At 48.0% G+C, this 25371-nt stretch overlaps 1 protein-coding gene across 1 annotated transcript in view; it reads right to left on the bottom strand.

Moving 5' to 3' along the window:
• Positions 1-2229: 2229 nt before the first annotated feature.
• Positions 2230-25371, bottom strand: part of LOC148543079 (interleukin-20 receptor subunit alpha-like) — an 81228-nt gene continuing 58086 nt past the window's right edge. Inside the window, exons 7-10 of the mRNA XM_088452912.1 lie at positions 20105-20250; positions 15823-15943; positions 5103-5239; positions 2230-4738 (exon numbers count right to left, since the gene is read on the bottom strand). Of these exons, the coding sequence (XP_088309038.1) occupies positions 3950-4738; positions 5103-5239; positions 15823-15943; positions 20105-20250 (1193 nt within the window). The 3' untranslated portion in view covers positions 2230-3949. The remainder of the gene's footprint in view (positions 4739-5102; positions 5240-15822; positions 15944-20104; positions 20251-25371) is intronic.

The following is a 25371-nucleotide window of genomic DNA, read 5'->3' as shown; positions in this document are numbered from 1 at the left end:
TTTACCTTAGGGACGATCAGGATTTCCAGTGCTGTCGGGCTTCCGCTGCTGGGAATCGAACTGCCGGCCATGCGGCAGCCGGGATTCAATACTGATTCCCATCAAAATTTATATAAGTTAAATACAGTATCATTCACTTATTTACTTATCGGTGTCCTCAGCAAAGCACTTAGCCTGATGTACTCAGTTCATGTTTAGGTATATATACTGAACCAGTGTCAGTACAGAGGGGTTCATTTGAGTGGACATGTGTGTGTCACCCCACAGGGGGACATGTCCCCTCATCAGGTAGTTCCCTGCATCAGAAATAGTTACATTATTGTGGTGAGAGGGGTTGTCTCTCACCTGAATTGCCCACATTCTGTTGGGATAAGCTCCCTCCAAGAGAGAAGAAAACAAGATTGGCACATTCTGCACCTACAATAGAAGTTTGGAATTCCAGGTATTCTGGGCTGTAGAGCTCAAACTGGAAATCACTGGCTGATCCAGGGGGGGGGGGGCGATTTAGGCATTTGCAGCTCACATTATTGGCTGGCAAGGTGTTAATTGGAGGGGGAGGAGTCAGGACTGGAAAAGGGAGGAGTCAGGACTGGAAAGGGGAGGCGTCAGTGCTAAACGGTAAACCACCCTCCCTAAAAGAAGAGTCTAGATCCGCCACTGCTGGAAATATAGAATTCCGGGTGTTCCAGGTCACCCAGAGCCAGCAGGAAGTCAGCAGCACAGGAAGGGTTTAAAACTCTCACATACCTGTTGCTCATTGCTCCTGATGCTAGACAATCTGGCCAGGCGATAGGTTGGGGGTGGTGGTTAGCATTAGGATGCCAGGACCTGGAGGGTCCACAGATATTAGCACAAGGAGTGCTGAGACTTTTACTTTTATGTTGTTTGCTTATTTTCTGTTATGTGCCTGTGTGTGTCCAGGCCTATGCTCACGTATGCTAAGGTGAGTATCTTTTACCATTAAAAAGACAATCCTCATTTCTATATCCCGTATTACATTATGTACACTGTGCAGCCTTCGCCCATAGAAAGGAAATGGTGCCGTGTCAATAAGTTCCGAGGAAGAGGGCTCTGGTGCCGCCCCCTCCATGTCACTTGACAGAACAAACATAGGCAGAATATGGGATTTGTTAAGGTAACATCAGAACAGACTATTCGTGTGCAGTTTCCTTTATGTCATCATGTGGCACCTAACACACAACTATGGTAGGAAAGGACAGCCCTCAGGGGTATCTGTAGATGCCTGATCTGCAGGGAAAAGAGGGTAAACTGTCAGTATATCTGTGTTACCTATGAACTTGTATTTAAAAACTCAGTGTGACTGCCCCCCAATCCTGCTCATGTCTTTCTGTCATGTAAGTGTGTCTGTCTCTCTGACCTGTGAGCCTGTCTTCTAGCACTCTCAGTGTGCAGTCCCTCAGTCCTGCTTGTGTCTCTGTCTATCCTGTCAGTGAATCTTTGTTTCAGTCCTGTATGTGTGTCCTTCATACGGAGTGGTAGTCTACCACCAAGATTGGGTATATGTAATATTGGCTTTGATTGGATATTTGTAAGTTTACAGTGTTCTAAGGACTGAAACACACTAGGTAAACATGAAAATATAAATAATAGTATTTTAGTAACAGTCCAGCCAGTGGTATTGACAACATAGTGTACAGCAAGAACTACTGTCATTATAGCAACTGTATCTTGCTGCATATCTACTGCAGTCTTGAACATATATAAAACTCACATGCAGTTGCTAATTTCAGTTTAAAGCAGCAGTCCTATATATTTTTTTCCTTCTTTAAATAGCAAATTTATTTTAAGCATGCATCATTTTTCAAATTATCCTCCTAAAAATACTTTTCTTTTCCTCTGCAGCGAAAACAAGTATGGCTGCCAGACACAAACACATTCATTCAGGTACACAACTCTGTAATGTGATAGTAAATGGGGAATGAGGAGGAGTGGGATTTACAGTAAAAACAAAACTCAGACAAGTGTTCCTAAGCCTCTCTGCTCATCATGTGTCATGTGACTGTGGTTGCCATGGTAGTCACATTACACTGCGGTAAGTCTGCAGAATTATAAATCTTTTAATAGTAGTTTGATGAAACAAAGAAAAGAAATGAAAAGGAGAAATTCCATAAAACAAATGTGAAACAGCTTTGTAGGAGTATAAATGCGTCAAACAAGAGGGCTATATTAATAATCCTAAGATAAATATATAAAAACATAAACTGAATATATTTTTGGAAGATGTTTTTATTATCCTTTTCCTGCTAAAGTGCAGCCACTTCATATTTACCTTTTTTATCATTGTACTATATTTGTACGTGCACACTATTTTATGCATTTCATAATATTTTACATGAAGTTTATGGCATATTTATAAACTTGATTGCGCAGATGAAGAGCGGTTCATTTCAATGAGCTCACCTTACATAAAATTTAGAAGTGGCCCTATCACATAGTGAGATTTAGATATGGAGAGATGTGTCCAAACTGAAATCTAAATTGCAGTATGAAAATAAAACTGTCCAGCATTTTGTGGCCTACATACAAAAACAGCCAGTATTTACCCTGCAAGAAGACAAAATAAATGTATTTGCACGCCTTGCAATGCAACATAGTTTGTATCGGTCAGGCCCGGTCAACCTGTGTCTCTGTAGATGTTGCCAAGCTGCAAGTCCCGGCATGCCTTGTTTGGGTATTAGGGAATGCTGCTGGGACTTGCAGTTTCACACAAGCTGGAGAGCCACAGGTTGGCCAGGCCTGGTCTAGGTGCAAGGTATGCTTTTTTTTACTTGTCTCCCAAATGAGCTCAAGAACTTGTACAGTATATGTATAGTAAAAACATTCTGTCTCAATATAATTTAATATTCAATTTCTAACAAAAAGAAGAATCATTTTAATTTGATCTGGGGAAAAAACAAACAAAAACACATGAATAGTCTACAACTTTTTTCTCAATGACTGTAGCTTAGAAAGAACATATGGTTGTTGGTAGATAAGAAATATAAAGTCATAGCATATTAAGATGACTTAATTTAAAAAAAAATATTGCAGATTATATACTTTAAAAAAAAAACTAATGTTTTTTAAGTTTTGCCGTATGTATTGTAATAAATAACCTTCAGGCAGTCTTTGCTCAGTCTCTCCTGTCTATAGCTCTAATTTGATCTACCCTAGACACAAGGTCAGGATAGTGGAAGCCAGGGCTGGACATTTTTTTGGCAGGGTTCTGTATTTTATGTTGAAGTTGACTACGTCGACACTGATAAAATGTCAACATGGTCATAATGTCAACCATGCTATTGTAAGGTGTCCCTAACCTTAGTTTGTCAACCTAGTTTGTCAATTTTTTTAACTTTTGGTAACCTCAAACCATATTGAATCCTTAATTCTTAGTAGGACTATCCTTATATCTATCCTGAGCATGTTAAACCGCTCTACTGTATCAGCCTCTACCACCTCAGATGTCAGCATGTAACATGTTGATACTTCAACCATGTCAACATTCTGGTGTTGACATTATGAGTATCAAAATAGTGAACATTGACAGTCTAACTGCATACCATTTGGCATGCATAGTCTTTATTCACCCAACTAAAATGTGCCACCATTTATTACAAATATGCAACATAAAGGGAAAAGAAGGCTGATTATAATTATATCTAACTTAAAAGGTTAGCAAAGATTTGCAGATGATATGAAGTATTTTGAAAAACGATTTAAATAAAAATACTTTTTAACTCAGGAACATATCGGCAGTGCCCTTATTTTATTTCAAAATTAGAAGGTTACATACATAGCTTTGCAGGACACAGCCAGGAACGATTATACCTAGCGACACTGTCCTTGTGTCAGCCTCCCAAAGGAGAGACTGTGAGCTATCATCATTGCATGTGCAGACCCCCAACAATCTCTGAATCAGACCCAGTGTACTTAATGTTTTCTAATTTGTCTATTCCTCCATTTTTATGCTCAGCTCCCAGCGTTCCATCAGCTGTACTAACTCATCTTTCTCTGAGGGTTCCTCCGGTTGGAGGAGTATGCTGAGATGCGACAAAAGTCCCTCTTTTACTTCATGGCATTCCTCTGTGCAGAATTGCTCATCTGCTTTGATACACAAGTTTGGGATACGGAGGTGAGGACTCTTTGGACTCCAATCTACAAACAGGGTTCCAGATTCAGAGAGATCTGTGTCATCTGTTACATTTTCACAATTTTGGTCTATTAAAAATTCTTGGTCATCATTTAATGAGTGTAATTTGGTAACATGATTATCATTCTTTGGGAGGTAGGCAGACAAAGTTCTATCTGATATATTTTGAATGACTTTCAAATCATCATTTTCTTGCCAAGATGCAGTGTCAGACTTGCATTTAATTTGTCCATACAGATCTTGTTCCCCAAGTTCAGGATCTAGTGGTGCTGATATGGGTATAACTTGTTCTCTAACAAGACGATGAGGCATATCATATGGTGACAGCTGTGGCTTACTTGGCGTACTAGCTGGCACTGGTTCCGGGAGACTGACATAACCAAGATCATCTTCTATAACTCCTGAGTCATGACTGATATGGTCTCCACCATCAGTGAAGTACAGCTCACTCTTGGTTTGGATTTTTTGTTCATCAGACATGTTTTTTTGCAAGTGTTTAATGCCAGACTCAATGGTAATAAGATGTATGGTCACAGTATGCCCTTCAACAAAAACTCTGTTGTTTTTGTTATTGTTAGCCGTTATGTTCTGAAATAATAATGAAACAAATCAAAAATTACATTTATAATACATAACTCAGATGAAAATAAATCTGACTGTATTCAGATCTTTAACTACTTAATACTGTATTCATATTACTGATTTTCACAAAAAAGTTCTGGAGAGTTACAGTGAAACATGTGTGAGCAGAAAATGTGTTACAGGACCTACAACAGTGTTATTACAAACAGTGCAGCCATTACTATACTTCATACCATAAAATGCCAATGATATAAATGGAAGAAGAACCAAACTGACACTTTACACAGCTCTTAGTTTATATCTGGGTTCCTCATTCAAAAAGGCACTGAGAATTAATGTTGTGATATGCCAATATAAATTTGAGACTTACCAGAATGTGTGGTTGACTCAGGTTGCTGACATGGATATATTTATGCACACCATATCCTGCTGCAAACAATACACAGGCGACAAGTACCACAGACAAAATACCTACAATAACTGTAACAATTTCATCGGACCTCCGATCTGTAAAAAATAACAGCAATTTTAACTCTTATTAATATGCTCTGAATATAGTCAAATACAGCACTTGTAGAAAGTATATACGAAGGGGATGTAGTCAGCATCCCAGCGTACAGAATGCCAGCACTCAGAACCCTGGTGCCGGAATCCTGTAAGGTGTCAGAATCGCGGCAGCTGCAAACTAAGGAGTAGGTTTAGGGTTTGGCTGTGGGAGAGCAGAGTAAGGCTGCGTGAGTGGGGGGGCAGTTAGGGTTAGGCTGCGGGAGTGGGGGTTAGGGTTAGGCTGCTTGAAAGGTGGGTAAGGGTTAGGGGAAAGGTTAAATTACTTACCTGCTAACATGCATGCGTCAGGATTTCCTCCATCAGGATTCCGGTGTTGGGATTCTGTGCGCCCAGATCACGTACCCAACCCATATCAAGGATAGGTTATCTCTTTCACCTTACTATTACGTTGATATCAAATCTTTGTGGCTAGGAATATACAATAGGGCCAGATTTTCTCCCACACATACAGCAATCTGGGCAAACCCTACACATTTTTACAGAAAAAAACCATGCCAAATGATTCGCATCATTGTGTGCAGAGTTTAAGTGTTTAGAACACACCTTACAATGGTTTACCAAATTGGTCATTCCGGCCAAATAGACCAACAAAAAATGCAGTGTCTATGCATGAAGTAAACCTGATCAAAAAGTTGAATGTAGGCAGTTCTGTATATATACACGGGTCCTAATACTACAACATGCATTTTCAAGTCATACTACAGTATAAATGATTACAGTAATAACACACATCTCTCTTTTGTACAAAGGCACGTTTTATATATTGGTGTCTTAGGTGCTAGTGATGAAGTGATTAGGACTTTGGGCTGGACTGCACTTCCACTTCTATTCCATAAATGGCTTTCTATGATTAGAGAATACTGTGCTGAAAGCCTTTGAAAGAGTATTAGAGGGCCTGATTCAGCTTGGATCACAGTTGTTACTGTAATACGCACACAATAGGCCAATTGTTGCATTCTGCACATGCGTCGCAGTGCCCATGCGCGAACTGGCCATTGCGATCGGGACTGCGATCACAATGACTACGCAGACCCATTGCAGAGTGATTGACAGGAAGTGCTGTTTGTGGGTGGAGACGGGGTGGTAGTTGGCGAAATGCACGTGTGCCAGTGCGTTTGAACACTGTTACATGGGCGTGCATAAATTATCCACTGGAATTCCCTACGCAGCCTGAGGCCTGATAACGTGCACTGAAGTTAGCAATTCCTGAGTAAGGTTAGAGCTTGTGCGAGTGTGAGTGTGAGGCTACTATGGTACCGATGTTTGCACAGTCTTGCTAAACATTACGGATGTGTGTAAGGTAAAGTGGGCGTCCTTATGTAGTGCTGGGGCGGCATAGCGATCACAATTAATTAGCATACTATTGCAATTGAACTGCGTGCGTAATCGCTATTGCAATCACAATAGTGATCCTTACTGAATCAGGCCCAGAGTTAGTTATGAATTCCCTATTAAACAGCAGTATATCTATATATTTGATATAAGGCAGCTCATTTGAACTGTTCAAGGTTGGGGACATTTGTTCCTATTTGCTAACTATGAAAATTGGACTGAAATTGTCGATTTTGGTCTAATTTGCAACTGTTTCCCTTTGATTTTGCACAGACAGATTAAAAATTGTGATAGGGCTGCATCCTATGTCGCAGTGGAGAATAAAGCTGGCCAGTATGTGTGTGCTACATGCAAAGCCAGCCAGTATTTCCATGCAGACACAAAAGAGTGCACTTTATCAACTTGCATCATGATTTGTCCAGTTGTAAATTTGCACCCTTAAGGTGCCCATACACGGTGCGATAAAGCAGCTGATCCGACTGATTGGTGCGATTTGGCTGCTATATCGCACCGTGTATGGGCCTGATGTCGGACCGAGCGCGCACCTGTGGGGTCGTACATCGCACCCCCTGATCTTACTGCAGGGTCAGTCGATCAGGGGATGCAATGTGAGGGAGGGGAGAGCCGGCATATCGGGCAGTCAGCCACCCGATCGCACCGTTTATGGGGAATGCCTGATATGTTGGAAGTCGGATCCCCCATCGCCTCGCGCTGTGCCATCGCACTGTGTATGGCCTGCTTTAGGGTCTGATACAGTGTTGCATGCTAGGTTGTTCTGCAGAGAGATGTTGCGATTTTTAGCACTGCCAACGCTTTGTAGCTGAGCACATGCATTTGTGACGCAGTTACGATTCAGAATTGTACTCGTTTTAGTCACATCTTTCTTCACTTGCAGATGAATGGGCGTAACTCTGCGGCAATGGGGTGTATTTATGTAGGCTGAGTTCAGTGAGGGAGTGTAGTCGTAATTGCAGGCTAAGTTACTGTAAGTTATGCATAAGTACAGATATGATTCCAGATGGATCGCTTGCACCAGGTATAGGGTGCAAGTGTGGCCCAAGCTTATTTTTATTGTAGGCGAATATAGATTTTTGTGCCCCTTAGTGGATTATACGATATTATACACTTATAAAGTTAAAGCACTATGGGGCCTACATATCAAGGCATTTTTTTTCATAAAATTATGCAGAAACTACAGTTTTTGCATAATTTTATGTATCACCCCTATTTTCTAAGAGCCTAATGCAGTAGATTTCACAGAAAGGCTAACTATCAGTGCTGATAGCAGTCCCCAGTCAATGGGAACTACAATATGACCCCTATGTACCAAACTCCAAAAAATTAAGCTTATGAGCCTTCCCCGCAGCCTATGAAGAAAGGAGAAGGCGACTGTGCAGAGAGGAAAGGGGCACTGTGCAGAGAGGAAAAAGGCACTGTGCAGAGAGGAGAGGGGCACTGTGCAGAGAGGAGAAGGGGAGTGTGCAGAGAGGAGAGGGGCACTGTGCAGAGAGGAGAGGGGCACTGTGCAGAGAGGAGAGGGACACTGTGCAGAGAGGAGAGGGGCACTGTGCAGAGAGGAGAAGGGGAGTGTGAAGAGAGGAAAGGGGCACTCTGCAGAGAGGAGAGGGGCACTGTGCAGAGAGGAGAGGGGCACTGTGCAGAGAAGAGAGGGGCACTTTGCAGAGAAGAGAGGGGCACTGTGCAGAGAGGAAAGGGGCACTCTGCAGAGAGGAGAGGGGCACTGTGCAGAGAGGAGAAGGGGAGTGTGAAGAGAGGAGAGGGGCACTGTGCAGAGAGGAGAGGGGCACTGTGCAGAGAGGAGAAGGAGTGTGAAGAGAGGAGAAGGGGCACTGTGCAGAGAGGAGAGGGGCACTGTGCAGAGAGGAAAGGGGCACTGTGCAGAGAGGAAAGGGGCACTGTGCAGAGAGGAGAGGGGCACTGTGCAGAGAGGAGAAGGGGAGTGTGCAGAGAGGAGAGGGGCACTGTGCAGAGAGGAGAGGGGCACTGTGCAGAGAGGAGAGGGACACTGTGCAGAGAGGAGAGGGACACTGTGCAGAGAGGAGAGGGGCACTGTGCAGAGAGGAGAAGGGGAGTGTGAAGAGAGGAAAGGGGCACTCTGCAGAGAGGAGAGGGGCACTGTGCAGAGAGGAGAGGGGCACTGTGCAGAGAGGAAAGGGGCACTGTGCAGAGAGGAAAGGGGCACTGTGCAGAGAGGAGAGGGGCACTGTGCAGAGAGGAGAAGGGGAGTGTGCAGAGAGGAGAGGGGCACTGTGCAGAGAGGAGAGGGACACTGTGCAGAGAGGAGAGGGGCACTGTGCAGAGAGGAGAGGGGCACTGTGCAGAGAGGAGAAGGGGAGTGTGAAGAGAGGAAAGGGGCACTCTGCAGAGAGGAGAGGGGCACTGTGCAGAGAGGAGAGGGGCACTGTGCAGAGAGGAAAGGGGCACTGTGCACAGAGGAAAAAGGCACTGTGCAGAGAGGAGAGGGGCACTGTGCAGAGAGGAGAAGGGGAGTGTGCAGAGAGGAGAGGGGCACTGTGCAGAGAGGAGAGGGGCACTGTGCAGAGAGGAGAGGGACACTGTGCAGAGAGGAGAGGGGCACTGTGCAGAGAGGAGAGGGGCACTGTGCAGAGAGGAGAGGGGCACTGTGCAGAGAGGAGAGGGACACTGTGCAGAGAGGAGAGGGGCACTGTGCAGAGAGGAGAAGGGGAGTGTGAAGAGAGGAAAGGGGCACTGTGCAGAGAGGAGAGGGGCACTGTGCAGAGAGGAGAGGGGCACTGTGCAGAGAAGAGAGGGGCACTTTGCAGAGAAGAGAGGGGCACTGTGCAGAGAGGAAAGGGGCACTGTGCAGAGGAAAGGGGCACTGTGCAGAGAGGAGAAGGGGAGTGTGAATAGAGGAGAGGGGCACTGTGCAGAGAGGAGAAGGGGAGTGTGCAGAGAGGAGAGGGGCACTGTGCAGAGAGGAGAAGGGGAGTGTGAAGAGAGGAGAGGGGCACTGTGCAGAGAGGAGAGGGGCACTGTGCAGAGAGGAGAAGGAGTGTGAAGAGAGGAGAAGGGGCACTGTGCAGAGAGGAGAGGGGCACTGTGCAGAGAGGAAAGGGGCACTGTGCAGAGAGGAAAGGGGCACTGTGCAGAGAGGAGAGGGGCACTGTGTAGAGAGGAGAAGGGGAGTGTGCAGAGAGGAGAGGGGCACTGTGCAGAGAGGAGAGGGGCACTGTGCAGAGAGGAGAGGGACACTGTGCAGAGAGGAGAGGGACACTGTGCAGAGAGGAGAGGGACACTGTGCAGAGAGGAGAGGGACACTGTGCAGAGAGGAGAGGGACACTGTGCAGAGAGGAGAGGGGCACTGTGCAGAGAGGAGAGGGGCACTGTGCAGAGAGGAGAGGGACACTGTGCAGAGAGGAGAGGGACACTGTGCAGAGAGAAGAGGGGCACTGTGCAGAGAGGAGAAGGGGAGTGTGAAGAGAGGAAAGGGGCACTCTGCAGAGAGGAGAGGGGCACTGTGCAGAGAGGAGAGGGGCACTGTGCAGAGAGGAAAGGGGCACTGTGCAGAGAGGAAAGGGGCACTGTGCAGAGAGGAAAGGGGCACTGTGCAGAGAGGAGAAGGGGAGTGTGCAGAGAGGAGAGGGGCACTGTGCAGAGAGGAGAGGGGCACTGTGCAGAGAGGAGAGGGACACTGTGCAGAGAGGAGAGGGGCACTGTGCAGAGAGGAGAAGGGGAGTGTGAAGAGAGGAAAGGGGCACTCTGCAGAGAGGAGAGGGGCACTGTGCAGAGAGGAGAGGGGCACTGTGCAGAGAGGAAAGGGGCACTGTGCAGAGAGGAAAAAGGCACTGTGCAGAGAGGAGAGGGGCACTGTGCAGAGAGGAGAAGGGGAGTGTGCAGAGAGGAGAGGGGCACTGTGCAGAGAGGAGAGGGGCACTGTGCAGAGAGGAGAGGGACACTGTGCAGAGAGGAGAGGGGCACTGTGCAGAGAGGAGAAGGGGAGTGTGAAGAGAGGAAAGGGGCACTCTGCAGAGAGGAGAGGGGCACTGTGCAGAGAGGAGAGGGGCACTGTGCAGAGAAGAGAGGGGCACTTTGCAGAGAAGAGAGGGGCACTGTGCAGAGAGGAAAGGGGCACTGTGCAGAGAGGAAAGGGGCACTGTGCAGAGAGGAGAAGGGGCACTGTGCAGAGAGGAGAAGGGGAGTGTGAATAGAGGAGAGGGGCACTGTGCAGAGAGGAGAAGGGGAGTGTGCAGAGAGGAGAGGGGCACTGTGCAGAGAGGAGAGGGACACTGTGCAGAGAGGAGAGGGACACTGTGCAGAGAGGAGAGGGGCACTGTGCAGAGAGGAGAAGGGGAGTGTGAAGAGAGGAAAGGGGCACTCTGCAGAGAGGAGAGGGGCACTGTGCAGAGAGGAGAGGGGCACTGTGCAGAGAGGAAAGGGGCACTGTGCAGAGAGGAAAGGGGCACTGTGCAGAGAGGAGAGGGGCACTGTGCAGAGAGGAGAAGGGGAGTGTGCAGAGAGGAGAGGGGCACTGTGCAGAGAGGAGAGGGGCACTGTGCAGAGAGGAGAGGGACACTGTGCAGAGAGGAGAGGGGCACTGTGCAGAGAGGAGAAGGGGAGTGTGAAGAGAGGAAAGGGGCACTCTGCAGAGAGGAGAGGGGCACTGTGCAGAGAGGAGAGGGGCACTGTGCAGAGAGGAAAGGGGCACTGTGCAGAGAGGAAAAAGGCACTGTGCAGAGAGGAGAGGGGCACTGTGCAGAGAGGAGAAGGGGAGTGTGCAGAGAGGAGAGGGGCACTGTGCAGAGAGGAGAGGGGCACTGTGCAGAGAGGAGAGGGACACTGTGCAGAGAGGAGAGGGGCACTGTGCAGAGAGGAGAGGGGCACTGTGCAGAGAGGAGAGGGGCACTGTGCAGAGAGGAGAGGGACACTGTGCAGAGAGGAGAGGGGCACTGTGCAGAGAGGAGAAGGGGAGTGTGAAGAGAGGAAAGGGGCACTGTGCAGAGAGGAGAGGGGCACTGTGCAGAGAGGAGAGGGGCACTGTGCAGAGAAGAGAGGGGCACTTTGCAGAGAAGAGAGGGGCACTGTGCAGAGAGGAAAGGGGCACTGTGCAGAGGAAAGGGGCACTGTGCAGAGAGGAGAAGGGGAGTGTGAATAGAGGAGAGGGGCACTGTGCAGAGAGGAGAAGGGGAGTGTGCAGAGAGGAGAGGGGCACTGTGCAGAGAGGAGAAGGGGAGTGTGAAGAGAGGAGAGGGGCACTGTGCAGAGAGGAGAGGGGCACTGTGCAGAGAGGAGAAGGAGTGTGAAGAGAGGAGAAGGGGCACTGTGCAGAGAGGAGAGGGGCACTGTGCAGAGAGGAAAGGGGCACTGTGCAGAGAGGAAAGGGGCACTGTGCAGAGAGGAGAGGGGCACTGTGCAGAGAGGAGAAGGGGAGTGTGCAGAGAGGAGAGGGGCACTGTGCAGAGAGGAGAGGGGCACTGTGCAGAGAGGAGAGGGACACTGTGCAGAGAGGAGAGGGACACTGTGCAGAGAGGAGAGGGACACTGTGCAGAGAGGAGAGGGACACTGTGCAGAGAGGAGAGGGACACTGTGCAGAGAGGAGAGGGGCACTGTGCAGAGAGGAGAGGGGCACTGTGCAGAGAGGAGAGGGACACTGTGCAGAGAGGAGAGGGACACTGTGCAGAGAGAAGAGGGGCACTGTGCAGAGAGGAGAAGGGGAGTGTGAAGAGAGGAAAGGGGCACTCTGCAGAGAGGAGAGGGGCACTGTGCAGAGAGGAGAGGGGCACTGTGCAGAGAGGAAAGGGGCACTGTGCAGAGAGGAAAGGGGCACTGTGCAGAGAGGAAAGGGGCACTGTGCAGAGAGGAGAAGGGGAGTGTGCAGAGAGGAGAGGGGCACTGTGCAGAGAGGAGAGGGGCACTGTGCAGAGAGGAGAGGGACACTGTGCAGAGAGGAGAGGGGCACTGTGCAGAGAGGAGAAGGGGAGTGTGAAGAGAGGAAAGGGGCACTCTGCAGAGAGGAGAGGGGCACTGTGCAGAGAGGAGAGGGGCACTGTGCAGAGAGGAAAGGGGCACTGTGCAGAGAGGAAAAAGGCACTGTGCAGAGAGGAGAGGGGCACTGTGCAGAGAGGAGAAGGGGAGTGTGCAGAGAGGAGAGGGGCACTGTGCAGAGAGGAGAGGGGCACTGTGCAGAGAGGAGAGGGACACTGTGCAGAGAGGAGAGGGGCACTGTGCAGAGAGGAGAAGGGGAGTGTGAAGAGAGGAAAGGGGCACTCTGCAGAGAGGAGAGGGGCACTGTGCAGAGAGGAGAGGGGCACTGTGCAGAGAAGAGAGGGGCACTTTGCAGAGAAGAGAGGGGCACTGTGCAGAGAGGAAAGGGGCACTGTGCAGAGAGGAAAGGGGCACTGTGCAGAGAGGAGAAGGGGCACTGTGCAGAGAGGAGAAGGGGAGTGTGAATAGAGGAGAGGGGCACTGTGCAGAGAGGAGAAGGGGAGTGTGCAGAGAGGAGAGGGACACTGTCCAGAGAGGAGAGGGGCACTGTGCAGAGAGGAGAGGGACACTGTGCAGAGAGGAGAGGGGCACTGTGCAGAGAGGAGAAGGGGAGTGTGAAGAGAGGAAAGGGGCACTGTGCAGAGAGGAGAGGGGCACTGTGCAGAGAGGAGAGGGGCACTGTGCAGAGAGGAGAGGGGCACTGTGCAGAGAGGAAAGGGACACTGTGCAGAGAGGAGAGGGGCACTGTGCAGAGAGGAGAAGGGGAGTGTGCAGAGAGGAGAGGGGCACTGTGCAGAGAGGAGAGGGGCACTGTGCAGAGAGGAGAGGGACACTGTGCAGAGAGGAGAGGGGCACTGTGCAGAGAGGAGAAGGGGAGTGTGAAGAGAGGAAAGGGGCACTCTGCAGAGAGGAGAGGGGCACTGTGCAGAGAGGAGAGGGGCACTGTGCAGAGAAGAGAGGGGCACTGTGCAGAGAAGAGAGGGGCACTGTGCAGAGAGGAAAGGGGCACTGTGCAGAGAGGAAAGGGGCACTGTGCAGAGAGGAGAAGGGGAGTGTGAATAGAGGAGAGGGGCACTGTGCAGAGACGAGAGGGGCACTGTGCAGAGACGAGAGGGGCACTGTGCAGAGACGAGAGGGGCACTGTGCAGAGACGAGAGGGGCACTGTGCAGAGACGAGAGGGGCACTGTGCAGAGACGAGAGGGGCACTGTGCAGAGAAGAGAGGGGCACTGTGCAGAGAAGAGAGGGGCACTGTGCAGAGAAGAGAGGGGCACTGTGCAGAGAAGAGAGGGGCACTGTGCAGAGAAGAGAGGGGCACTGTGCAGAGAGGAGAGGGGCACTGTGCAGAGAAGAGAGGGGCACTGTGCAGAGAAGAGAGGGGCACTGTGCAGAGAAGAGAGGGGCACTGTGCAGAGAAGAGAGGGGCACTGTGCAGAGAGGAGAGGGGCACTGTGCAGAGAGGAGAGGGGCACTGTGAAAAGAAGTAAAACAGACAGCAGGCACTGGGTAATGTTACGAAAGAATAAAGCAGAATTATTAGAAGGGACAGGGGATAGTGTTTTTTTTTACTATCACTCCTGCACCCACCTTGTTTGTCTCCGAGACCTTTTCCACTAGGGCACGCACCAGGACACAGATCTCCAGGAGCTCAGAGGGCATCTCCTGGTGTGGCAGAGACCACAGCTAGTACCAGGCATCATGGACACATGGATGTCACTCCCTGCTGTGCTGGTGGCCAGGGCACAGGGCTGTGTGACAGGGGACATCAGGCTGGGGGCTGTGTGACAGGTGAGCACCAGGCACAGTGACAGGGGGTGGAGTACCGACATGGAGACATTACAGATGGGGTATTACAGATATAGGGAAAATTACAAACAGGGGGTATTACAGATACAGGGGATATATTATCACAGACATGGGAGATATTACAAACACAGGGTATATTATAGATAGGGGAGGATATTACAGATACAGGGGGGTATATTACAGATAGGGAAAATATTACAGAAACAGGATATTACAGACAGAGGGGGCTCATGGGAGGCACAGAGGGGGCTGATGGCAGGTACAGGGGATATTACAGCTCACAGGCTGGGAGCCATGGAGAGAGACACCTCAGCTGCAATTTGAATTTGGCACCGGCTGCGAGCCATTCGTGGCTAGTTGATCAGCAGCCAATCAGGAGTTGCCCTTTAGCCACTCCTGATTAGCTGCCGGCCTGCTAGCCACAATAGTCTCTCTCTCCATAGCTGTCTGTCTGGCGACAAATCCTCACTGCCACCACTACTGCTGAGTACGGCGCTGGGCCCCATCTCTACAGCGGCGCCCTTCTCACTGCGGTGCTCTACTCAGCCGCGTACGCAGCATAATGGACGAGCCGGCCCTGCAAGTGTGTGTTGATCATGGTGATGGGTGGACAGATCTGGGTAGTGCGGCCACACAATTGCGTAAAACTTGGCATATGGATAAATATTGTTATTTAGTTCAGTGTGAGTGTAATTGCAGGCAATTTGCATGCAACTTTGTATCCGACCCTATAGCTGGATTTGGTCCTTACTCAAATAGAGGCTCTAAGTTGTCAATAAGAATTAAATACTGTAGACTCTATAAAGGGATATCTATTATAACATAGCAGCTCTATGCAATTATGTACCCACATATGCCAGACGTACAAAAGTGTCCATGTTTGTGATAACAAATAGGGCAAATTTTCCCACATTAAATTGATACTTAGAAACATTATGTAAAGTTAGTGACAGTACCCTGGTTGGACCTCTAATGTCAATAAATATCATTGAGAATGAAGTGAGCTACAATCCCCCAGTGTCTGCCCTACTTGTGTATGCAGGTGCATTGTACAGCTGTGCGGCCTCTGCATAATAAACTAAACTAACAATTTAATATAAAAATAGACATCTTAAAATAAAACGTGCAGCTTTTACTTCTGGATCCTATGGGGGGGGACTCAGCTTTCCTGTGGGATACATATAATTGAATTGCTCCGGGTACTTAATCCGGGACCTACAAGCCCCCATAGTCCCACAGCTAATTTAATTTCCCTCTATAAATTTGGTGGACATTGGGAAACACACACATTCAATATTGCTAGAAGTCAGAGAAATGACATAGATTTTGGATATGAGTAATCTGGGCAGCATCATGAAAATAATCATTTGTATGCGAAGAAACAAAGACACAAAATACACATAGAGCTTTCCATTTCCTTACCGGGTTTAGTTGTGATGCATGCTTTCTTTGATAAACTACTTTCTTTCCCAAATACAGACACCTTTGCAGTTATACAGTAGGTTGTATGGAAGGCTAAATACTCTATCTTATAGTATGGCACCTAGAAGAAAATTAAGCATGGATGTAAACAGATTCACTATATGGATTTCAAAAAGGAAGGAAAGGGAACTTGGTTAAATAAGGGACTAATCCTGTTTTGACACTGAGAGATTTTGCCTGTTCCATTGACCGTGCAAAATATAGCTGTAGTTCATCGGCGGGTGTGTACAGACGATATGTCTGTGAATGATGTGGTTCACAGACATATTGCATCTGCCCTGCAGCACAGCCAATGCCAATATACCTTGCAGATATATCGGCACGTCTGGCTGTGTGTACGGGCAGTCTGCCGACCACCCGTACACTCGCCGCAGGGACCTGCTGGTGACTGACACCTCAACAGGGTGGGCAAATTTAAAAGACCGCTCAGTTATGATGTCAGTGCAGACAGCGTAGACACATCGGCCGAATGATTGGTATATGTGTATCCACTTACCAATTGTTAGATAGGTTTGCGGGTGTGTACTCAGCTTTAGCGTAAGATGTATCAAGCCTTGGAGAGAGATAAAGTACCAACCAATCAGTCTGTAAAATGGCAGTTAGAAGCCAATTGGATGGCACTTTATCTCTCTCCAAAGTTTGATACATTTCCCCCTATATCAGTTACATGAGCATGACAACAATGGGAAAAGTAGCCAATGTGAGAAATTTCCTTTCATTAATGACAGAAGAGAGGTCATAAATTACCGGATACCAGAACACTACAAAGGATGCTTTGTAAAGTGCAAGATCACCCCAGTGCTAAGTGAATAAAAACAGAATTATGGGCCTGATTCAAACCCGCTCGCGAGCGCATTGCACTCACAAACGGATCGATGGTAGGGCAGTGCTCACGTGCGGCATGTGCACTGCACGTGCGCGAGCCCCGGAGCGAGTGAGAAACCACTCGCTCCGGGGCTCTTTACAAGACTGTGCGGCTGTCGATGTTGATCGACAGCTCGCCCCGTTTTGTAGACGGGTCGGGGGTGGCTGCACAAACGTAGGCGTTCCCGAAGGAATGCCTGCAGTTTCTGGGCGGCCCTACTGACATCACACGTAATGTCAGTAGTGAACTTCCTGCTCTATTAGAGCAGGAAGTTCACTGGGGCTTGCGGTGGACGAGACCCTACCACAAGGGTCTCATCGCAAGCCCGATGGTCGCGATAATCACGACCATTGCCAGGCCGCCCGCACTAGCTTTTGGTGGTCACCCACAGCTATGCGAGCGACCTGGAGGCGTTTTTTTTTTTTTAAATCCGCCCTGATTCAGAGCGAGCGCTCGCAAATAGCGAGCACCTCTGAATCAGGACCTATATCCCTAATATAATAATAAACTGAGGAAACAATAATGGTTTCTTAGTAGTCAATTTAATTCCTGAGAAGATCTGTTCCCCATAGGTTTGGTCAATGTGATACAAATATAGGGCCTGATTCAGAGCCGTACGCAATTAGCGCTCGCTCGTCCAGAAAATAGGGGTGGCTATTCAAATCAACCGTTCGCTCTTTGCAGTCTGTTCACGCCTCTAGGTCTGAACGAGCGAACCAAACTTGCAGTCATTGTTTGAAAAAATATGCCCCCTGGCCGCTCGCATCCTACGTCTATTTAATAGATTAATCGAGTACATCGACCAGGGTATGAACTGCTCGCTATTCTTGGGGTTGGTTTTTCCTACCACAATTTTGCGAGCAGTTCTGACTATAAAATAACCCAGTGACGTTGTCAATGACGCTACTGTTTTAATTATGCACACCCATAAAACGCCCTTTTTGACCTTTAAGCACGCCTGCGTTCGGATCTCCACTCCCCGTTTTCAAGCACCTTCCCCCGTTACCACCCACATACGCATCTTTCTGTTACTCAAATTATCAGGCATTCGCTATTTTGCGAGCACATGAATTTCAACCGCACTGACTGGTTCGCGCATGCGTATAATGATCCGTACGCAGTTGGGCAAACATCGCTTGGAGCAAACGAGCGGCCACTTACGAGCGGCTCTGAATCAGGCCCATAGACCTATAAGAGTATATGGTGTATCCACATCAAACTGAATAGGTTTGGCACAACACTTTCATTCCCGCACACACCAAAGGCTAGATGGATGGGAGATTAGTTCAAGGTCATGATTTGAGCTTTTGAAGATGCTGACACTAAAGTCCTGAGTCAGAGGTATACGTAATTCCAATATCAGCGATTGTTAGCTACTGTGCATGCGCCTAAGTCACACCTTCCCAATTCTCTCTGTACAGAAATGCAGTTGCATTGAAAATGAAGTGCACATTCCTTGGCAGTGACAGGGAGTTGTCTTAGCGCACACATAGAGACAGTCTGTCTTGTGGGCAGGTTATGGGAGTGTTGCAGGCATGTCGGTGAAAGTGGTTGGCACAGAAAGCCATATATATGGACACAGAGACTGCACCTCCCATAGGGATGGTGCAAGTTTAGATGGTGGGACCGATGGTGGTATCTTTATAGGTACCAATCGGTATTACTGTACGGATGCTAAAAGTGGGCGTCTCAGTCCTTGCACATTTAAATGCACGGATGTACACAAGGGTAGGGCTTTGTAGCGGAATTTGCATCAAGTAGCAGATGGGCGACCACCAAACTAAGCTGCTGCGGCCTATTCTGGGTCCACCTCTGAGTCAGACCCTAAATATCTTATAGGTAACTTAATTTAAATAACAGATTTACTCTTTTTTTCAATGCACATTATCTTATGGAACACCGGCCCTGAAGCGTATTAAATAATGATTCTAGATATCAATAGATTACAGGGTAAGAGTGTAATTATGAATATCATTTTCTCCTCGTCTTCAATACTCTAACTCCATGAATAGCAGTGAATTATGCTTGTTAGATAAGATGAAGCACAGTGATCATTAGGATCTCCCTGGACAAACCTTTACAAGAGAGATACATTTCACTGACCACATTACACCAATTACTCCTATGAGAACTGACAAGATTTGTTTTCTGATTTTGAAACCTTATATTTTAAAAGAATATATAGTGTACAATTTCATTCATTTTAAAATAGGATCATGATTTGATATTTTAATACATCAAAACCTGAACACAATTCCAATGCACTCCCCTCTATTTCCTTTTGTTTTATGAGGGACGGAAATCATAAGTTCCTTGCGATTCTCTCTCTATTTGTAGTGTTTTTCATTATATCGTCCTAACTGACAGGATTATATAACATATTTTTTCTTTTTCTTTACACCACATTTCATTCACTTAATAATACAATATAAATTCTTAATATCTCAAATGACTATTTTGCTAATCTTGGTAACGCATTTCATTGTCTCTATTGCATTAAACAAGATGGGATCCACTTTTAACTGCTATACGTTCTATTTAATTGTGTAATGTCTTACCCAGGGCCGTAACTAGGGTGGTGTGACCAGTGCCATGGCACAGGGCAGGGGGCACTGTTCGGGCCCGGTCACTTTTAATACTTATTATCATTGTCACTTGTAGCTTCCTCTTCTTTTATTCCCAGCATCTCCTGACCTCCCCTATCTCTTCCCTGGCCCTTCCCCATGAGGCCAAGGCCCTTTTTCAGGTGCACTATCTCAGTGGCGTCCCTCCCCGCATTGTCACCCAGTGTGGGGAGGGACATTTTGAGTGCGGCGCAGCCCCGCACCCCCAAAAAGGGGTGGGGCCTTGTGAGAAGGGGCGTGGCCTCGATCGATGGTGCGTGACGTGGCCTCGCGGCCTGATCCCAATCCCCCGTGGTCCCATTATTAATATTACTGGGGAGGGAAGGGGGTTGCAGGGGGTGCTCACTGCTTGAGTTGCAGTACCGGCTCCCTAACAGTGTCAGGAGCCGGGTGCTGCACTTAATACTACAGTGCAGCACCCGGCTCCTTTCACTGTGGGGGAGTGTCAGTCTCTGCACCTTGGTGTCACCCCTCGGCGGGTGACACCCGGGTGCGGCCCGCACCCCCCTTGTGATGCCACTGCACTATCTTATGTCCCTATTTAAAAAATGGGGAGGGGGGGCACTAATGCTCTCTCTGGCACAGGGCACCAAAAAGTCTAGTTACGGCTCTGATCTTACCATTACATATTATGAGGGTTTATTGCTGTTGTAAATACTCCAAATCATTGGTCTGAGTCTCCTCTGTTCAGAAATAGAACAATCTTATTTGGGGAAACAAAATACACACTTACCTTAATTACCGCAATGCTTATGTCATTCTTGTAAATATGATATGTTACATATTTGTAAATATGATGAAGATCAATAGGGTGTGTCAGATTTATTTCAATTGATGTATCAGTTTGAATCAAGTTAACTGTTGGTGGTCCAAGTGTAGCTACAAAACAAATATAAATGGAGTAAATTGAATAAAATGTATTGTTTGCAAATTGCTCAAGCTAAAGTCCATAATACATTCGTAGATAATTAAGGGGGAAAAAAATTAAGCTATCAATATAATTCATCACTGACTGACAACTTAAAGTCAAATTATTAATGTCAAATAACTGCCTTACAAAAGTCTAAGTAATATCGGGCAGCTATCTGGATGAAGTGATTGTTTTGCTTGTCAACATAAATAAAAATACAATAAACATATAATTCTAACCCTACTATATTACACATGATTAGGTCAAAATAGTTTCAGTATGAACATGGTTGTCAATCCCTTATCTCTTATACATGACTCCATTTTCCTCTGAAGCCACTACTTTCACCATTTATTTACTTTAAGAATTAGAGTTTCAGAAATAATGTCTGTCTATAAATTCTATTTTCAAGGGTTGTACTTCCAATACTTTCACTGATATTTCGTCTTTAGTTTTAATTATATACTTTTTCTTTACACACATTGCACTTTATTTTTAGGGGCATATTTATCAATATAATTTTTTATATTTACTAAAATAATGTGAAAACAGGTGTTTTCACACCCTTTTCAGATTATTCCTCCAAAGCCTTATATTCACATTTTTTTCACATTTTTTAGTAAGCAATCGCATTTTCCCATACTTGTAATGGAACATGTGATCTTTCCAAATTTAATAAACTTAAATTGTAAAAAAAATAGCGGTGGTAGCCCTGTGATAATAGCATAGCATGCAGGTAAGTGTTAGCTTAGAGGGGGAGGATTGCAGGGAAGATCGCAAGGGGGTCATGGGATGGGGGAAATAGGCTGCACATGCGCGGTCAAATTCTCAGGGTATTATTTTGCAAAAAAACCCCTGAGAAGAGCGGGGGAGAGATTCACAGGCACATATACGTATTGCGAAATATGCTCCTAAATGAGCACCTTTTGTAAGAATATTATACAAATGAGACCCAATCTCTGGTCCAAAACTACAGTTCTTCTGCAGAGTGGAAATGGTGGTGTGGGCCCTACAAGTGCACCACTCCACCTGTTAACTCATTTCCATAATCTTGCTCGTAAAATTGAAATCTCTTTTCTGCATTGCTCCCCTAAACCATACCTCCCAGCAATTGAGAATCAAAATTAGGGACCCTTTACTCATTCCTGGAAAAGGGGCATGGCCTCGCTGGAATGGGGCATTGCCTCATGGCACTCCTCCGTTTCCATCACTCTGGGGGCATGCCTAGAATTTCCGGAGATGCTTGGCTGTCCCCAGGCTCTCCCTGTAATGTGTAGATGCCCTGCGCATGCGCACAGCTTATATTCACCCACTGCTCTGCTCTGCTATGCAGACCAGCGGGGAAAAGAGTGTTAACTCCCCCCCACCACAGTACACTGCAGTGTGTGGGTGGGACATCAGGACAGTCCCACTTTTTTGGACAGTTGGAATCTTTGCTACACTTGCACACTGAGTACCTAGAAACCCCCCCTGCCAGCTGCTCCATCGCTGTGAAGCTGAACTATTTATTTTTTTTGTAAAGAGATCCTCAGGCTCCTGCCGAAGCTCAGGCAACTGTGCCTGCTGTTATACTGGCTGTAAGGGGAGCTGCAACGGCAGCGTGTAGCCCCTCCTAGGCAGTTCACATGGGAGCACCAGCATTGTGAGAGACTGAGAGCTGCTGCCGGGTGAAAGAGATCATACTGCCGGCAGTCTCTCCTGGAGCCGCACCGCAGGTCTGTGTATCACATGTGGGGTGCGGTATGCTGGTGAGGTGGACAGGGAAGGGGGTGCCGGCGAGGCGAGTGGGCAGGGGTGCTGGCAGGGTGGGGGTTGATCTTTAATAAATGATGCCAGAGCTGTTTTTATTTGTGTTTTTAAGTGAGAGATGTGTGTCAGTGTGTGTGCCTCTGTCAGTGTGTCTGTGTAGTCTTTGTCAGTGTGTGTGTCTGTGCCAGTGTGTGTGTCTGTCAGTGTTGTCTGTGTAGTCTTTGTCAGTGTGAGTGTCTGTGTCAGTGTGTGTCTGTGTAGTCTTTGTCAGTGTGTGTCTATGCCAGTTAGGGATGAGCGGGTTCGGTTCCCTGAGAACCGAACCCACCCGAACTTCGGGGATCCGGGGCGATCCGAGCCCAAGCTCGGATCTCCCTGTCTGCCCCGGATCCCTCTCCCGAGGCAAAACCTCGAGATCTGCTGTCGGATCTCGAGGTTTTGCCTCGAGCGGCCATTTAAAAAAAAATGCCTTTGCCTTTAATGGGCAAAGTGCTGATTGGCTGACAGAGCCGTCTGTCACGGCTCTCAGCCAATCAGCATTATGGTGCTCATTTGCATGTAGCACGGACTCGTGAGATCCGTTCTACATGCATCTGTGTGATTGACAGTGACACAGAGCACAGATGGGTCAGTGAGACCCGTCTGTGCTGCTGTGTATTTCAATGACACAGATGCACGCACGGACCAGGAGATCCGTGCTACTTGCATCTGTGTCATTGACACAGAGCACTAACGGGTCCGTGAGACCCGTCTGTGCTGCTGTGGTAAATAAAAAAAAAAAAAACCTGTGTAAAAAGAGAAAAAAATGGCGTGCCCCCCCCCCAAAAAAAGAGCAACCAGCCCCGGGCATTAGTGACCCAGTGCTGGGTGTGCTTAAATACAGGGGACAAATGACATAGGGGTCCCCTGTACTTAAACACAACCAGCACCGGGCTAGTCAGAACCAGAGCTGGTTGCCAAAATACGGGGGACAAACGACGTAGGGGTCCCCCGTATTCTGCGCAACCAGCTCTGGGCTCTGATCCGGTCCTGGTTCTGGAAATACAGGGGAAAAAAATGAGTAGGGTTCCCCTGTATGTTCCAGAACCAGCACTGGACTTTTTCTAGCGGGGGGCTGATGCCACAGCCAGGGGAGCCCTTTCACCGGGCCCCCCAGCCGCAGCATCAGCCCTGACCGCTAGTCAGCCCAGGCCGGGGATCCCTGGAGAGCTGGGGACCCCCCCAATAAAGGGGTCACCCTCTCCAGGGCTCCCCAGGCCCATGCTGATAGCCCGGGGCTATCCCCGCCACCCCTGGTGGCGGTGGGTGGCGGGTTGATTGTGTGGTGTGGTGTAAATAAAGAATATCAAACATTGTCTTTACAAGTAGAACTGCAAGTCCCAGCAAGCCTGCCCCGCATGCTGGTACTTGGAGAACCACAAGTACCAGCATGCAGGGCATTAAGGGCCCACTAGTACCTGTAGTTCACCTGTAAAAAAATGTTTAAAAAAAACACAGGACACACACACCGTGACAGTATAAGTTTATTAAACATACATACACACACACACACACACATGTACACATACTCACCTATGTAACCCTGTAGCATCGGTCCACTTGTCCGGTAAAGTATCCATAGGGGACCTGTGAAAAAAAACATACTCACCATCTCCTATGCGAGGTTCTGTCCTCTTCGTTCCAAAGTAGGCATCCCCGGACTTGGCAAAAAAAAAAAAAACGAAAACGCGATCCACGAACTTAGTACCGTTCTATAGAACGGTACTTCCCGAATGAGAGCTTAGCGGCGGGGTATCACCATGGAAACCCCGCTGCTAAGCGTTCATTGGCTGAGAGAGGCCATCTCCCGTCTCTCTCAGCCAATGAACGGCTCCCTCCATTGTAGTCAATGCTGGGAGCCGCAAGGTTATTAAAGTTTACCCTGCGGTTCCCACCATTGACTACAATGGAGGGAGCCGTTCATTGGCTGAGAGACGGGAGATGACCTCTCTCAGCCAATGAACGCTTAGCAGCGGGGTTTCCATGGTGATACCCCGCCGCTAAGCTCTCATTCGGGAAGTACCGTTCTATAGAACGGTACTAAGTTCGTGGATCGCGTTTTCGTTTTTTTTTTTTGCCAAGTCCGGGGATGCCTACTTTGGAACGAAGAGGACAGAACCTCGCATAGGAGATGGTGAGTATGTTTTTTTTCACAGGTCCCCTATGGATACTTTACCGGACAAGTGGACCGATGCTACAGGTTACATAGGTGAGTATGTGTACATGTGTGTGTGTGTATGTATGTTTAATAAACTTATACTGTCACGGTGTGTGTGTCCTGTGTTTTTTTAAACATTTTTTTTACAGGTGAACTACAGGTACTAGTGGGCCCTTAATGCCCTGCATGCTGGTACTTGTGGTTCTCCAAGTACCAGCATGCGGGGCAGGCTAGCTGGGACTTGCAGTTCTACTTGTAAAGACAATGTTTGATATTCTTTATTTACACCACACCACACAATCAACCCGCCACCCACCGCCACCAGGGGTGGCGGGGATAGCCCCGGGCTATCAGCCTGGGCCTGGGGTGCCCTGGAGAGGGTGACCCCTTTATTGGGGGGGTCCCCAGCTCTCCAGGGATCCCCGGCCTGGGCTGACTAGCGGTCAGGGTTGATGCTGCGGCTGGGGGGCCCGGTGAAAGGGCTCCCCTGGCTGTGGCATCAGCCCCCCGCTAGAAAAAGTCCAGTGCTGGTTCTGGAACATACAGGGGAACCCTACTCATTTTTTGTCCCCTATATTTCCAGAACCAGGACCGGATCAGAGCCCAGAGCTGGTTGCGCAGAATACAGGGGACCCCTACGTCGTTTGTCCCCCGTATTTTGGCAACCAGCGCTGGTTCTGACTAGCCCGGTGCTGGTTGTGCTTAAGTACAGGGGACCCCTACGTCGTTTGTCCCCTGTATTTAAGCACACCCAGCACTGGGTTACTAATGCCCGGGGCTGGTTGCTCTTTTTTGGGGGGGTGCACGCCATTTTTTTCTTTTTTTACACAGGTTTTTTTTTTTTTTTTTTACCACAGCAGCACAGACGGGTCTCACGGACCTGTCATTGCTCTGTGCCAATCACACAGATGCATGTAGCACGGATCTCCCGGGTTCGTGCTACATGCAAATGGGCACCATAACGCTGATTGGCTTCCTGTCTGCCACTGCAGTGCCACTCCTAGATGGGCCACGTGTTTGTGCCGCCCCCTTGTGTCGCTTAGCATAGTCATCCAGCTTCCTCGGTACAACCTTTTGGCCTAAAAACAATATTGTGAGGTGTGAGGTGTTCAGAATAGAGTGGAAATGAGTGGAAATTAATGTT

This window comes from Taudactylus pleione, unplaced genomic scaffold, assembly GCF_031769625.1.
Source record: "Taudactylus pleione unplaced genomic scaffold, aTauple2 ptg000006l, whole genome shotgun sequence".
Classification (NCBI taxonomy): domain Eukaryota; kingdom Metazoa; phylum Chordata; class Amphibia; order Anura; family Myobatrachidae; genus Taudactylus; species Taudactylus pleione.
This window is presented reverse-complemented; position numbering and strand designations above follow the sequence as displayed.